The 15,865-nt window shown below is 41.0% G+C and overlaps 1 protein-coding gene across 2 annotated transcripts in view; it reads left to right on the top strand.

Annotated features, from left to right (window-relative positions):
* The first annotated feature begins 3,866 nt into the window (after positions 1-3,866).
* The window catches only part of nup50 (nucleoporin 50), a 74,424-nt gene continuing 62,425 nt past the window's right edge, over positions 3,867-15,865 (top strand). For both annotated transcript variants that reach the window (XM_063058097.1, XM_063058096.1), the window contains exons 1-2: positions 3,867-5,296; positions 10,455-10,531. In XM_063058097.1, the coding sequence (XP_062914167.1) occupies positions 10,463-10,531 (69 nt within the window). In that variant the 5' untranslated portion in view covers positions 3,867-5,296; positions 10,455-10,462. The remainder of the gene's footprint in view (positions 5,297-10,454; positions 10,532-15,865) is intronic.

Genomic DNA, 15,865 nt, shown 5'->3' with positions numbered 1-15,865 from the left:
GCTTGTTTGTTTTAATAGATTTCCATATAAAAGTCATGAAAAGTTGACCTCTGAGCATAGGGAGTAAGAAGGTGTGCGCCACCAACTTGCTAAGAGTTCTAAGCAGCAGATCGCCTCTGTATAATGAAGACTCCTCTGTGCAGCTGTCCTAGATATATATGCATCTTTGTGCTATCACTTGTCTTCCTTACCCATATCTCATTTGCTCCAACTGAGCTAATTACACAGCCAATCTTCGTATTCTCCTTAGATTCCAAATAGATAGCCTGACCTTTATGATACCATCTCTTATCATAATATAACTTTCCATCCTCTATTCGTGCTTCATATCTTTGTGCTGGTGATTCAGCAGGAGTGCTGGGAAGATGCTCAGGAGAAGACGGAGATGCTGGTCTTTTCGGAGATTTAAGCATATTGAGAGTTCACAGATCTTCCACTATCTGTTCATCTGTTAACAAGTAATTTAACTGCGCAGATGCAGGCTTTCGTCTTTTGTTTGTAATTGGAACAGGGTCATTAGGTCTCCTCCTTAGTTTCCTAGTCATTATTAGCTTTACCTCCATAGAATCTCCTGTGAATTCTATTGTTAGCCTCTCATTCTCAATCATCTTTTTATTTTCTTCTAACGCAATCTTTTTATCTTCAAATTCCTTCACTGCTGCTTTCTTCTCTTTAATATAATTCCTTTCCACTTATCCTGTCTCCAGTTGCAGAAAAAGTTCTGCATTTCGTATTCTTTCCTTGTATTGTTGATCTAGTTTCTTCATCCTTTTTTGATACTCCTGCAAAGTGCCTTCCTGTAACTGTTGTAGCTGCCTTCTGAGAGATGTCAATTTCTCCTGGTGCATCCACTCTTTTACTTCCAGGTAGTCTTCATCATCCTGCTTATTGGCAATATCTGTCTCCCTTGCATCCTCTGTATCTTCATTCGAGTCACGGTCACGGATACTGCGTTCGTCCTCATTGTTGACGCTATCTAGCTCCTCTTCGTCATTGTAATAGTCAACAGTGGGTGAGAGGAGAGCTGCGGACATCCTCCCTGCCGAGTTGCCCTTTGTTGACACATCTAGTGCCTTGATGGTGTGCCAATCCAACTGGATTTTCCCGAGCCATTCATGTCCCAGCAACGGTGGTCCTCCATTTTTCAGTACATAGAGGTTCAGCTGCTGTGTTTTGTCTCCGTAGGTCACTGCCACTTTAATTTTACCTTTGGGATGCACATTTTGTGTCCTGTTTAAGCTTTTAGCAGTAACTTAGTTCGTTTCAGAGGTATGTGAGAAAACAGTTGTTTATAGTCATGTACAGAGATCACTGTTAAAGCTGAGACTGTGTCCAACTCCATTTTCAGTCTCACGCCCACCACTTTTGGAGTGACCCATATTACTCTTCGATCATCTGTCTCTTTCACGCTGTGAAGTTGCCGACAAGACAATTCACTTTCATCGGAGTCGTTTTCGTCAGAACTGCCTTCTTTCATTTTGTGTACCTTGTTGTATTTTCCTTTCTGGGGTTTCTTGTTTCCCTGTATTTTGCTCTTTTTCTGCTGTTGGCTAGCTTTGCATACTCTGCCAATGTGGCCCTACTTGCCACAGTTTCTGCATTCTTTGTCTTTAAACCAACAGTCATCCGGGTCATGTGACCTGTTCTCACAACGGTAATATTTCTTTCCTCCATTTCTGTTCAGTGACTTCTTATTTGTGGCATATTCCAGAGATTTTTGTTGTATCTCGGAAGCACCCCGTGCCATTGTTTACGTTGATATTGCAATGTTTAGCGCTTTCTCGAATGTAAAGTCTCTTTCACACAGAAGCTTCTTCTGTGTGATTTCACAGTGCATGCCACACATTAACCTGTCCCTCAATGCGTCCGATAGACCAGCTCCAAATTGACAACGTTGTGATAATTTGCGCAATTCAGCACAATATTCAGAAATGCTTTCATTTTTGCTCTGATTCTGATTGTGAAATTTAAATCTTTCAGCAATGACCAGTGGTTTGGGGTTTAAATGCTGTTGGAGAGTGTCCATTGTTTGCTTGAATGTTTTGTCAGCTGGCTTTTCAGGGGGTAAACAAGTTCCATAGCAGGCCGTATGTTTTTGTTCCCATAATACTGAGTAAGACGCTGGCTTTCTTTTCATCCTTAACACCATTAGCCTCACAATATAACTCCACTCTTTCAGTGTAAGTTGCCCAGTCTTCAATGCCACTATCAAATGCTGTAATGGTTCCGATCATCACAATCTTTGTTATTTAATTAAGCCCCGTTCTCCCCTTATTTTCCTTTGTGACTCACATGTCCTTTTTGCAGGAGCCACAAGCGCACTCCGTCTAGATATGTGTGTGTTGCTCCTTTTTATCTCCCTTCTGAGGCAGGCAGACCCTCAGTCCCTGGGGGGTCAGCGCCAGCTGTGGTCTCAGCTGGACGTGCTGTGGCTCCAACTGTGTCTCTTGGTCTCCCAACGTTCCCGACCCCGGTTGTGCTCTCGCTTCCTTTCAGGCTCGCGGCCTCGCTCTACCTCCTTCTCCCGCTCCTTGGCTTGTTCCTTGTGCTCTTCTTCCGAGTGTCGTTACCAATTAAAACACGGCGTTCTGATACAATGTAGGTTCATTAACCTTGTCGCTAATTTGTTGTGTATGTGGCCCAGTTACACAACAATGCTATTAATAAAAATGCTGGAGATGCGAGCTAAGGTTCATGGTTCTTTACTGCCAGAAACCAAACTCGACACACACGTACAGATCAATATGCTCCTAATAGCACATGTTTAATATGTGCCTAATAGTGCATTCAAAGACGTGTTACTAAAACATCAAATAGTCCCTTATTATACTGTAGGCTATATGGTACAATAATCATTGCCACTGATATGTTTTGTAACTCCAAAACATAAGTAATTGAAAGAAAAACACAGATTTGGGAATAATGTGTACACTTCTTAGCTTTTATATTAGTGATGATACAATAATCTATGCCATTCATGTACTTTAACACATAATCTGCAATGAATTATGCAAACAACAAAGAATGCTTAATCAAATAATATATTTACAATATTACTGAAATATTAAATGCACAACCAGATCCACTCTCATTCTTCTAAACTTCAGTGAGTACAAGCCCAGAGCTACCAAACACTGCCCATAAGTTAACCCTTTCATTCCCAGAACCATTCTCGTAGACCTGCTCTGGACCCTCTCTAATGCCAGCATACCTTTTCTTAGATATAAGGCCCGAAGCTGCTCACAATACTCCAAGTGTGGTCTGACCAATGCCTTATGAAGTCTCAGCATGACATCCTTGCTCTTATATTTTAGAAATGAATTGTTAAATAGGGGCTGTGCACAATTCTGATTTGATGGAGATAGCCGTGAGAGCACGGAGGAACATCTGCAGTGACTTCCGAAATGCCTGGTTCACTGCCGCTGCTACTGTGCAGTCGAGAATCTCCAGAGGGAAGGTCCCAAAATCCTCAGCTTTGCCTGCTGCTGGCAGCCGGGGCTGGGGTCGAAGCGTTCGGCAGAGATGGTGCTCAGTGCTCAGTGCTCAGAGGGCTGGTCAGAGCTCGAAGTTTTTGGACAATGGCAGGGAGAGTTTTCTTCCTTCTCCCGTCTGCGTGAGATGTGGCACTTTCAAGAGACTTTGAACTTTTTACCGTGCTCATGGCCTGTTCTTCATCAAGTTATGGTATTGCTAGCACTGTTGTAACTATATGTTACAATTATGTGGTTTTTGTCAGTTTTTCAGTCTTGGTCTGTCCTGTGTTTCTGTGATATCACACCGGAGGAATATTGTATCATTTCTTAATACATGCATTACTAAATGACAATAAAAGAGGACTGCGTGTCCTCATAATCTCATTTAATATTACACTTGCCTTCCTTACCACCAACTCAATCTGCAAGTTAATCTTTAGGGAATACTGCACGAGGACTCCCAAATCCTTTTGCATGTCTAATTTTTGAAATTTTTCCCCAGTTAAAAAATAGTCTATGCCTTTATTCCTTCCATCAAAGTGTATGATCATACACTTCCAGACACAGTATTCCATCTGCCACTTCTTTGCTCAATCTGGGTAGTGGGAAGTATACGAAGCATTTTTACTTAGGGCCTGATTCCTAAATGCAAAAAACTCAAGCAGAAAGATATGTCCATGATCGCATGGTCCACATTTTCACAGCTGCACTACATGTGGGATCTTTGGGATCACAAGGTACAAAGTTCAAAAAGGCTACAACGCGTGTTGGTGCGGAAACTGGGAAGACTACCTTGATGTTCTGGGAGTCACCTGGCCTTGGAATGCCCATTCAGGTTGACTGAGTTCAATAATTATCACTGACTGGGGCATCAGCATGGGTGTGCTAATTCCTAAAGAAACTAATTGCCACCAAATTATTGGCACTGCAACAAAAAAAAAGAACCGAAAATGTTAGACACTCAGCAGATTTGCAAGCATTGGTGGGCAATCATTCAGAATAACTAAAAACACTGGTGTATTTGTATACTGGTTGGATGTGGTTACTGGAAGTTGGATTAAAAATATTCCGTGACAACTGACCTTGTTTCTTTGGCTGTTGGATGGGATTATCATGGATACGATAAATGGCATATTTTGAGAAAGAGGAAAATTAATCTCTTTCAGGATGCTATGTTCTATTAAGTATGCAGCTCCGTGCAACAGAAATTATGTTAACAAAAACCTTTACTTGATTTTTGGCATATTAGGTATAATGCAATTGGGCAACATGTTACACACAACGTTATTAAATCACACAATCACTATTAAATGTAATAAGAATCTCGTGTCTCTTAAATAAGTGCTTCATTCCTCAGAATGTTAGATCGAAATCTCTTAAGAAAATTAAATTGATATTAATGACTTTTCTGGGAAAGGGGCTGATGAAGGTTTTACAGCTGGTTTAATACCATTCATCTGTGTTCCATTTCGATGTCGTTCCAAAATGATAATCTGGTGAATTAGCATACTGTCAAATATTACTTGCAATTTGGCTGTAACGGAGGTTGAGTAGACGACAGTGCTGCATTGGTAGCGCTAGGACTACACACCTAATTATAGAAGCTCCGCCCAGCGAGCATGCGCGGGGTCCGCCTCTTCAGGACGAAATGGCGGTGTCCCCACATTGCTGAGCAGCCGGGAGAGGGTTTCAGGGAAAGGAGTGCCGAGCATCCGAGTACAATTTTCACACAGGGTAGGGCGAGCATCGAGATTATTACTTGTGGAGGACCTTACCCAGGCAGAGAGTCTGGCTCATCGACAACACAGAATCACCTATCGCAGGTGAGCCAAGGTTTCCTTAGTCCTGCCGCGCGTGCAATTTAAATAATAACCGTCGTTTGCGCCGCTTCAGCACAAAAGCTACGAGCGTGCATTGCTGCGGGATGAATGTCGCTGAGCGGATTGTAGTGCATAATCGCCCACTTTCATAGACCCGGATGGCTCAGGGAGGAATGTTGAAAGTAAGATGGTAAATGGCCTTTTCCCGACATACATGTAGGCCTCGGCCCTGACCCGGGATGACTTCCACCTCTTTCACCTCAGAACGCTTACTGCCAACTCAGTTGTTTGTACAGAACGGAAGCTACTCCATTAACTGGGCTTTCGTGTTATTTTTCCAAAACGCGTGTTCATTTTATGAGTGTGAGGCTGCCCAGCTTGATGATTACGGTCCCCGCTTATTGTGGCTGGCCTGGCGCCGGCTTTGGCCCGCGATCTGATTGGTCAGGTAGTCTGTCAATCTGTCAACGTAATGTTCAGCTTTGCCCACATGTAAGTTGCCCTGGCTTCGGTAAAACGTGCCTAGATTTGCCGCAATGAAAGGAATCGGTCATTGCTGAAAAAAAAGGTTAATTTGCAAGTTTCTGGATAAAAGTTAAGATTTCTTCAATTTGTGGAAGAAGTAATATTCTTCCTGAAGACATCTAACCAGGAATAATGAAAACGACGAGTAAAACAACTGTTTCATCATATATATTTTATTTTGCACTACTTACTTTAACTCAACTATTTAATAGAATATATATTTCTATATATATATATCTCTGATCTCAGACAGACGTGTAGATCTTGACGAGTAACTAAGGTTTTTAAAAAAATCTTTTAAAGTGGTATAGTTTTCAATCCTTATTTCTGCCCAGCGACCCCTACTGGAACAATGTAATTATTTGATTCGGAACACGTGGAGTTAGTCGGATGAGTCCTGTACAATTGATTGTATTTGTGCCACGTTTACTGTGGGTTATGTTGATTTCCTGATAAGTGAATGCAGATGGAGAGAAGGTCACTGCTTGTACTTTGTGATTTCGTTAAATAGTTAGACCTTCAGTATCGATCTGATCAAGTTTCGTATTTTTAAAATTTCTCATTAATATCGATTTTGTTTTCTAATTATTACTGTTATTATCTTGAAGGTAATCTGTGTTATAAACGTTCCATTGCAAACATTTTTTATATCTATTGTTATTGTATAATCTAAATTATTTGTTCATGGATTTAAAATTAAGATATTTGAAAATGTGACGTTTGAATGCTGTGGAGTCAAATGGAATAAATTAATTCACTAAGATATGAATGGTAACCAGGACGTCATGGATTGCATTGTAATCAGAATCAGATTTATTATCACTGAGATATGTCATGGGTTTTTTTGTGGCAGCAGTGCAGTGCATAAATTTATCATAAGTTACATATAAAAAAAGTGCAAACAAGGCATAGCAATGTAGTGTTCATGGGAAACTTTCCTAAAATGTTGAATGTGGATCTTCAAGCTCCTGTGCCTCTTCCAGCTCCTGTGCCTCTTCCTTAATGGTGCTAATGAGAAGGGGGCATGTTCAGGATGGAGAGAGTCCTTAACACTTGATGTTTGTTCTTGCTGCATGTCCTGGATGGAGAGGGTCCTTCATATTGATGCCACTGTGCGCATGATAGAGCTGGCTGAGACTGCAATTCTCTGAAGCCTCTTTCTCACCTCTATGTTGTATCCTGATGCAACCAGTCAGAAAGCTCTCCCCAGTGCATCTGTAAAAATTTGTAAGTCTTTGGTGACATGCTGAGTCTCCTCAAACTTTCAGTGAAATATAAATACTGGTGTGCCTTCTTCATAAGTGCATCAATGTGTTGGGCCCTCTGAGATCCTGGAGCTTGAAGCTGCTTATCCTTTCTACTATTGCCCTCTCAATGAGGGCCGCTGTGTATTCTCCCAACTTTCCCTTCCTGGAATCCACAATCAATTCCTTGGTCTTAACCACATTGAATGCAGGGTTGTTGTTGCGACACCAGTCAACCAGCCGATCGATCTTACTCCTGTACACCTCATGAAATTTTCCCAAAAACAGTGCTGTCATTGGCAAAATTATAAATGTTGTCGCTAGGCACTGCTCATGTTCATGAGTGTAAAAAGATTAGACCAGTGGGCTAAGGTCAAATTCTTGAGGTGCACTTGTGTTGATTGTCAGTGAGGAGATGATATTACTGAGCCACACTGAGTGATTTCTCAGTGAGGAAGTCAATAATCCAGTTATAGAGGGAGGTACAGACACCCAGGTTTTGAAGCTTGATGGTCAGTGCTGAGGGAATGATGTTGTTGAATGCTGATCAGTAAGCAGCTGGCTGATGTATTGCTGTTGTCCAAGTGAGCAAGGCCAAGTAGAAAGCCAGTAAGATTGCATCTGCTGTAGACCTGTTGTGGTAGGCAAATAGTAGCGAGCCCAGGTCCTTGCTTGGGCAGGCTTAACACTGAGGATGTGTTCCTTGGAGGTGGAGTGCTAAGTAAATCAGCTGTGTGCGGGGTCATTGTAACATTGTAAATGGACGTGTGCCTGATTTTTTAAAAAACCTGACATGAGATATTTTATGTATATACAGTAATTTGTGGATAGCAAACACACAAATAGGTGTAACTTGTATATCAAATCACAAGAGCAGCAGAGGGAAGTGGGTGCTGGTTACATCTCAGAGGAGGGACCAGGCTGTAGGTTCCCCTCTAACTTTGGCCTCTTCCTCAGGTAGGCATCGAGATTTGACTGCCTTTTCTTAAGTCTGCAAAAAGCATTCAGACTCTGCAAAATAAGACAGTCTGCCTCATCACTTAACGCTACATAGTCCATTGGCAACATAATGCTGGAATATCTGTCTCTTTTCCTGTAACAGTGAGATCTAACGTGGGGCCAGAAACCCGATTTAATTCAATTTCGCACTTGCATTTGAGAATTGGGGTGAAGGGAGGGAGGGTAACTTAATTGTTTTTTTTAATCTTAATATATTTAATTCTTGATATGCTTAATATTTTGAAATAATTTTAATTTTAAATCCTTTAATACTTTTTGTCTACATTAGCCAAGTAATTGTTGGCAGTAGAGACAAACCTGTTGCATTTGGCCTATTGTTAATGGTGCTCTTTTTCAGGTTTTCTGTGAAATTCTCTTATTTGTCTGCTAAGACAAGTTAAGAGATCCCTTAACGTGATTAGAAACACTAGCTTCTTGGCCACTGCTTTACCCTCAACCACCTGCAACACAAAATTGATCTTGTCACTAAGTATTTTGTCACAAATGTTAGTCTTAAATGTTTTTCTTGTTATTGCAAGACCCTGTTGGACATTGGTAATATAAATACTCTAAATCTGGTTCATTGGCGAGACTGATGGTGGGGGAGCTGCATGGCCTCAGTTGTTGCTTGGACCATCCCCTCATGCCACTGCATCACCTGTTAGAGCCACAGAGGGGAGGGGGCACAAGAGGCAGTGTAGGAGAGAACAGAGGTCTTGTTGGCATGCTGGATCAGGGGCTGGCCCCTGCAGGTCAGCCCTTCCGGGTCAGTGTAGGAGAGAACAGGGGTGCTGCAGGCATGCTGAAATCATGCTGGATCGGGGGCTGGCCTCTGCAGGCCAGCCCTTCTGGGTCAGTGTTGCTCTCTAGTGTTCACTCCCTAGAAGATGAGCTGGATTGCTTTCATCTGGGGCTGAAGCGCAAGTTGGGGAACTGCTGCGTACTTGTTCTTGCAAAAACGTGGCTCTTGGACAACATCACATGCACCATTGATATTGAGGATAATATTTTTTGACTATGTGCTATCATAAATATATGTGCTGTGTGTGACTGTATGTGCTGTGTCTTGTGCCTTGGCTCCGGAGGAATGCTGTTTCATTTGGCTGTCTGCACGTATGGTTGAATGCAATTAAACTTTAACTTGAATTAATTTTCTTGGGTGGCAATTTGTTACCTGAATTAGACGTTTGTATCTCAATGGTGATTCAAGTCTAGTTATACACATTTGTCACATTGAAAGTTTAATATGGTTTGCCCTATTTATTACATACTTATCCAGTCTCTCCTCTCCTGTTTGTACAGTGTCCATTTTACTCATTCTGTCTTCTCTTGCACACTATTGCACCATTTTCATTCTTTTATCTCTGTTCCCCTTGCCTCTACCTCATAAATTAATCGTTCAACTTTCTATTTATATTGAAAACAAAGTTGACCTCTGTTACGTACCCCGTAACTGGGTTGCTGAACCAGCAGAAATGGACCACTCGTTGGAGTCTGGATTACTAGGAGCTAATAAAGTTTTATTAAAGAAATAAGTAACACAGTACTCTAATTGTAAGGATATAAATGCAGCAGGTTAGCAATGATAATACACACATGTACACAGGACTTGGGTAATAGGAATCAAACCAAGCTCTATCGCAGTCTAGGGGTAAAATGATCAGTCTTAAGTGACGCAGAGTTCAGTTCAGCTTAGTACAGTTCGCAGTAATGGCTGTTGTTCCATTGGCGGGGGGGGGGGATGCAGTTTGATTCAGGCAGACCTTTGATGTTCTTCGCAGTTGGTTTTGGGCAGACCCTTTTATGTCTTCTATCCCGCTGTGGTCACCGACTGTGACCCCTCCGTTCTGGATACGACCATTCTTCCGCGGTGAACCTGGCATCCAGGCAAGGCTGGACACACACACACCAGGTTCCCACTGATTGTACCTTTTCACCTTGTGAGTCTATGGTTGGTTCCTGCAAACTGGATCTCCAAACTTCCACCAACTTGTGGGGGCACACCGCTCTTCCAGGGTCTCGTTATCTCGTGGTGTGTCTCGTGCCTTAGCGAACCTGTTCTTTTTATCCCCCTGCTGGGGTATTGCCTGTCCATCAAACTTCAAACAGTTCAGGTTCAAAGCAACCGGTCTGTCAATATTCTGAATTGTGTTTCTTTTCCGTTAAACTCTCTTTCCTCTCTCATTAACATTTTGAACATTTCCCCATTGTCTCCCTTATCTCTCTCATTAGCATCAATTGTCTGATAACTTGGTTTGGCGTCACACCTCGAAGAAATAATTTTCAAACGAAATTGTTTTTTTTTACCTTTTGTAGTTTCATACTATTTGTTTTTTTAGTTTAAGGTGTTTCATCCAGTTATAACGAGAATAAACTTGTCTGTTTTGTTTCAGTAATAACAATGGCAAAGAGAACTGCAGACAAAGAACTAACTGATCGGAATTGGGATCAGGAAGAAGAATCAGAAGAGGTGTGTACACAAACATTTTATTATATAATATAACTTACAATTTTTCAGGGTATGGAATGGAGATGAAGAAAGAAATAGCAGTTCTTTGTAATATTGCATAATGTTAAATGTCAACGGTAGCTGTTGGTAGGCAAATAAAATGAACCCAAGTTTTCAAGTTAATTGCCAGGTCCATATTTATTCAATTTGGTTTAGGGCAAGCAACTGTGAGAAGGTTACAATTTCTACTTTTTAATCGCTGAAAAATAATCTGTGCTGAAAACAGTGTTTAATGGTTGAAATACATGGTGTTATTGTATTGTGCAGTAGAATGTTTTAAATGCTAAAAGTAATATTAAATAAATTTTAATATTCAGCTGTTTAATGCTGCAACAGATCTTTTTGCAGCTACTGTTGTCAGTTCTACAAACATTTTCCAAACTAATTTGGGGGCATTGTAGCCCAAGTGGAATAGTACATTTGCTCCTAAAATCCAAGTATTCGTACATGACCATACTATGAGTAATGTAATCTAAGTTCAAGAAAACTTGTGTAAGAGTTATTGTGGAGTAGTAATTTCCATAATTCGGTGAGATATAAACACAACTTGCAAAGAGATGGGATGGTCTTAAGGGAAACATACCCCAGCCTAAATGGTATATTGTTGTGGTGAGGTAAAGGGTGAAAAGTGGTGTTCATGTATAGTGTACTTTGATGTGGAGGGAGTATAGCAGAAGTGGGTTGTCTGAGCAGAAGATTATGCATGTAATGTGGAATAAAACCAACTTTTACGCAGAGAGTGGTGAGCGTGTGGACTGGGCTGCTGGCAAAGGTGGTGGAGGTGGATACGATAGGGTCTTTTAAGAGACTCTTGGATAGGTACATGGAGCTTAGAAAAATAGAAGGCTATGGGTAAGCCTAGGTAATTTCTAAAGTAAGTACATGTTCAGCACAGCATTGTGGGCCGAAAAGCCTGTATTGTGCTGTAAGTTTTCTGTGTTTCTGTATTTAAAAAGTCCATTCCAGCTGCTCTTCCATTTTTAAAAAATGTTCTCAGGACTTGTATTAAGCTACATTAGACTGAATGCTGTAGTTTGGTTTGTTAATATTGTCATGTTAATATCCAAAGAATAAACAGATGTCCTAATTTATCCAAAGAAAACACTGTAGCGTCATGCTTACTGTAATGTTATGATGGTGTCAGCAACACAGATCTGGTTTCAATTCCCACCACTGTCTGTACGATGTTTGTACGTTCTCCCAGTGATCACGTGCACTTTCTCCGGGTGCTCCAGTTTTCTCCCACATTCCAAAGATGTATGGTTAGGGTTAGTCAGATGTGGGCATGTTATGTTGGCACCATAAGTGTATGAGCTTCCCTGCACAATCCTTGCTGAATTGATTTTTTTTCTCTGCAAATGATGGATTTCACAGTATTTCAATGTACATGTGACAAATAGTTAATCTTTGATTTTTAATTTAAAAATTTGAAAACTTAAGTTATACCTATCTGTGGTTGAAAATTGTATCAGATGTAAGAATAATGCAATATTGTATTACTTTGTTTCCTGAGCAGTGCACTTTTGTAGTTGATTCATTTTGTTACTAAGTATCATTGATTCCACTTTTTATTTTTTTATACATAGCCTAAAACTTTTGCACAGTACTGTGTTTATCAATGTGGAGTGGAGAACGAGTTTGAAAATCTGGTGGGAAATATGGTATTTCTGGATTTTAAAAATTATTTAGTAAAGTAATACAAAATGTAGGCCCTTGAGATATTGCAAATTCAGCTCTTAATCAACTCCACTAAATTAAACAATGTGTTTTAATGTTTCGGAAATATCAGTCACTGAATATAAATACAGTTTTAATATATGAATACAGCTTTAATATTAATCAACAGTTTTTCAAACATCTCTAAATGCCAGCCATTTAAAATATAGAGAACACACCACAGCTTCGACAGGGCCCAATGCTCTGCAGCCACCTTTGCCTTTGATCAGGGATTGGCAGAGGTTCATTAATAAGCAATTCCATTTCTACTTGCTGTTCTCTGGACCTCACCTCTTCATTTTAAGAAACTGTAAATTTGGATTAAACATCAGGCTTCTAAGACCAAGGTGAGAAATTGCTCAATGAAGCAAAATGTAAATATCTGAACTGGAGTGCCAGGGGAGGAGTGTGAGACAGTTGGTAGAGAAGGAGTTCCAGGGGCGTGGATACAGATGCACCCAGTCCTGAGACAAGGGGTAAAGTCATTTGATTCCAAAGAATTGGTTATTGATCATTACAGAATATATCTCTGGTGCTCCCTGCTCCCTTCCCCTTTTCCAACTATGATTCCCCCCCTCCCTCCCCCCCCTTTCCATTCTCAGTCCACAATAGAGATCGATATCAGAATCTGATTTATCACTCGCGTGTCATGAAATTTTTTTTCTGTGGTAGCAGTACAGTGCAATACATGAAATTACTACAGTACTGTGAAGAAGTCTTGGGATATATATATATATACACCTTAGACTTGTGCATAATACTGTATTATTTTCAAGAATAATAGGCTCAAATTGCTTTGATCATCTTTAATTTTTTTAAAGAGTTGAAATAATTTGAACCATACATTGAGTAATTGACTCTAAATTTTGATTGGTATTTTTACTTTACCTAATCCTGCTTTCATTCAATTATTTTTCAAAATCATTTTGGTTGCAGCTTTTGCATAGTATTACATATACAGTGCCTATTAAAAAGTTTTCACCCCCTGTTCCAGGCAATTTTACAGCTGTGCCATATTCTTTCCATTTCTTGATAATTGACATAACTGTACTCCAAGGGAAATTCAGTGACTTGGGAATTTTCTTGAATCCATCTCCATCCATCTTGTGCTTTTCAATAATCTCTTTGCGAAGTTGCTTGGAGTGTTCTTTTGTCTTCGTGGTGTAGTTTTTATCAGTGTAGTGACCAGCAGTTGGACCTTCCAGATGCAGGTATATTTCTACTGCCATCAATTGAAACACCTTGACTGCATGTGGTGATCTCCATTTAACCAATTATGTGACTTCTAAAACCAATTGGCTGCTCTAGTGATGGTTTGGTGTGTCATATTGAAGGTGGTGAATATTTGTGCAATCAATTATTTTATGTTTTGTATTTGTAATTAATTTAGATCACTTTGTAGAGATGTATTTTCACTTTGACAGAGAAATTTTTCTGTTGATCAGTGTCAAAAAAACCAAACTAAATCCACTGTGATTCAATGTTGTAAAACAATAAAACATGAACATTTCTGGGGGGGGGGAATGAATACTTTTTATAGACATTGAATATGAAATAGCATATTCAGCCCATGTTTTACTTTTTGTCTATACAATCCTCTTCTTAAACTTTAACCTAACCTGACCTTTTATTCTCTTGGCCATTCTTCCTGCTGTCCTTAGTTCCTAGAGTTTTACTGGGCCTATCTTTTCTGGAAGCACCCTATAACAGATTTTTAAATAGTGAAAATAAAAGCAGGACCATCAGACAATTTATTTTGTGCATTCAAATTTTCCAAAAATTAAACCCCAAAAATGTGTACATAAAATTTCAATCGTTGCTAGAGACAATAATTAAGTAACTAACTTGTACGTAGCAAGTATTATTCAAAAATGATCGTGGTTTTCCTTGCTACCCTTAATTGCCATCCTGCACTGACTCAGACATTTTGTTTATAACATTTTCCAAGCCAGTTTAATTATTCAATAGGCCGATCATATACTTTGTCTGATCCTCAACCTTCAAGATGAGTCATGTATGTACTTAACATCTGAACATCCAGATCCCTCTGAGGGAAAGAATTTCAGATGTTTACATTTTGCTTCATTGAGCAATTTCTCACCTTGGTCTTAGGTCCTTGACGTTTAATCCAAGTTTACAGTTTCTTAAAATCAAATGTGATACAACAAGTAGTAATGGAATTGTTTATTAATGAAACTCTGCCAACCCCTGTTCAAAGACAAAGGTGGCTGCAGAGCATTAGGCCCTGTCAGAGCTGTGGTGTGCTCTTTATATTTTAAATAGCTGGCATTTAGAGATTTTTGAAAAAATGATTAATATTAAAGCTATATACATCAAAGTTGCTGGTGAACGCAGCAGGCCAAGCAGCATCTATAGGAAGAGGCGCAGTCGACGTTTCAGGCCGAGACCCTTCGTCAGGACTAACTGAAGGAAGAGTGAGTAAGGGATTTGAAAGCTGGAGGGGGAGGGGGAGATGCAAAATGATAGGAGAAGACAGGAGGGGGAGGGATAGAGCCGAGAGCTGGACAGGTGATAGGCAAAAGGGGATATGAGAGGATCATGGGACAGGAGGCCTAGGGAGAAAGACGGGGGGGGGGTGACCCAGAGGATGGGCAAGAGGTATATTCAGAGGGACAGAGGGAGAAAAAGGAGAGTGAGAGAAAGAATGTGTGCATAAAAATGAGTAACAGCTGGGGTACGAGGGGGAGGTGGGGCCTAGCGGAAGTTAGAGAAGTCAATGTTCATGCCATCAGGTTGGAGGCTACCCAGACGGAATATAAGGTGTTGTTCCTCCAACCTGAGTGTGGCTTCATCTTTACAGTAGAGGAGGCCGTGGATAGACATGTCAGAATGGGAATGGGATGTGGAATTAAAATGTGTGGCCACTGGGAGATCCTGCTTTCTCTGGCGGACAGAGCGTAGATGTTCAGCAAAGCGGTCTCCCAGTCTGCGTCGGGTCTCACCAATATATAAAAGGCCACATCGGGAGCACCGGACGCAGTATATCACCCCAGTCGACTCACAGGTGAAGTGATGCCTCACCTGGAAGGACTGTTTGGGGCCCTGAATGGTGGTAAGGGAGGAAGTGTAAGGGCATGTGTAGCACTTGTTCCGCTTACACGGATAAGTGCCAGGAGGGAGATCAGTGGGGAGGGATGGGGGGGACGAATGGACAAGGGAGTTGTGTAGGGAGCGATCCCTGCGGAATGCAGAGAGAGGGGGGGAGGGAAAGATGTGCTTAGTGGTGGGATCCCGTTGGAGGTGGCGGAAGTTACGGAGAATAATATGTTGGACCCGGAGGCTGGTGGGGTGGTAGGTGAGGACCGGGGAACCCTATTCCTAGTGGGGTGGTGGGAGGATGGAGTGAGAGCAGATGTACGTGAAATGGAGGAGATGCGTTTGAGAGCAGAGTTGATAGTGGAGGAAGGGAAGCCCCTTTCTTTAAAAAATGAAGACATCTCCCTCGTCCTAGAATGAAAAGCCTCATCCTGAGAGCAGATGCGGCGGAGACGGAGGAATTGCGAGAAGGGGATGGCGTTTTTGCAAGAGACAGGGTAGTCCAGATAGTCCAGAGGAATA

Source organism: Mobula hypostoma, chromosome 9 (genome assembly GCF_963921235.1).
Source record: "Mobula hypostoma chromosome 9, sMobHyp1.1, whole genome shotgun sequence".
Lineage (NCBI taxonomy): Eukaryota > Metazoa > Chordata > Chondrichthyes > Myliobatiformes > Myliobatidae > Mobula > Mobula hypostoma.
The sequence above is the reverse complement of the archived record's forward strand: the minus strand, read 5'-3'. Positions and strand labels throughout refer to the sequence as shown.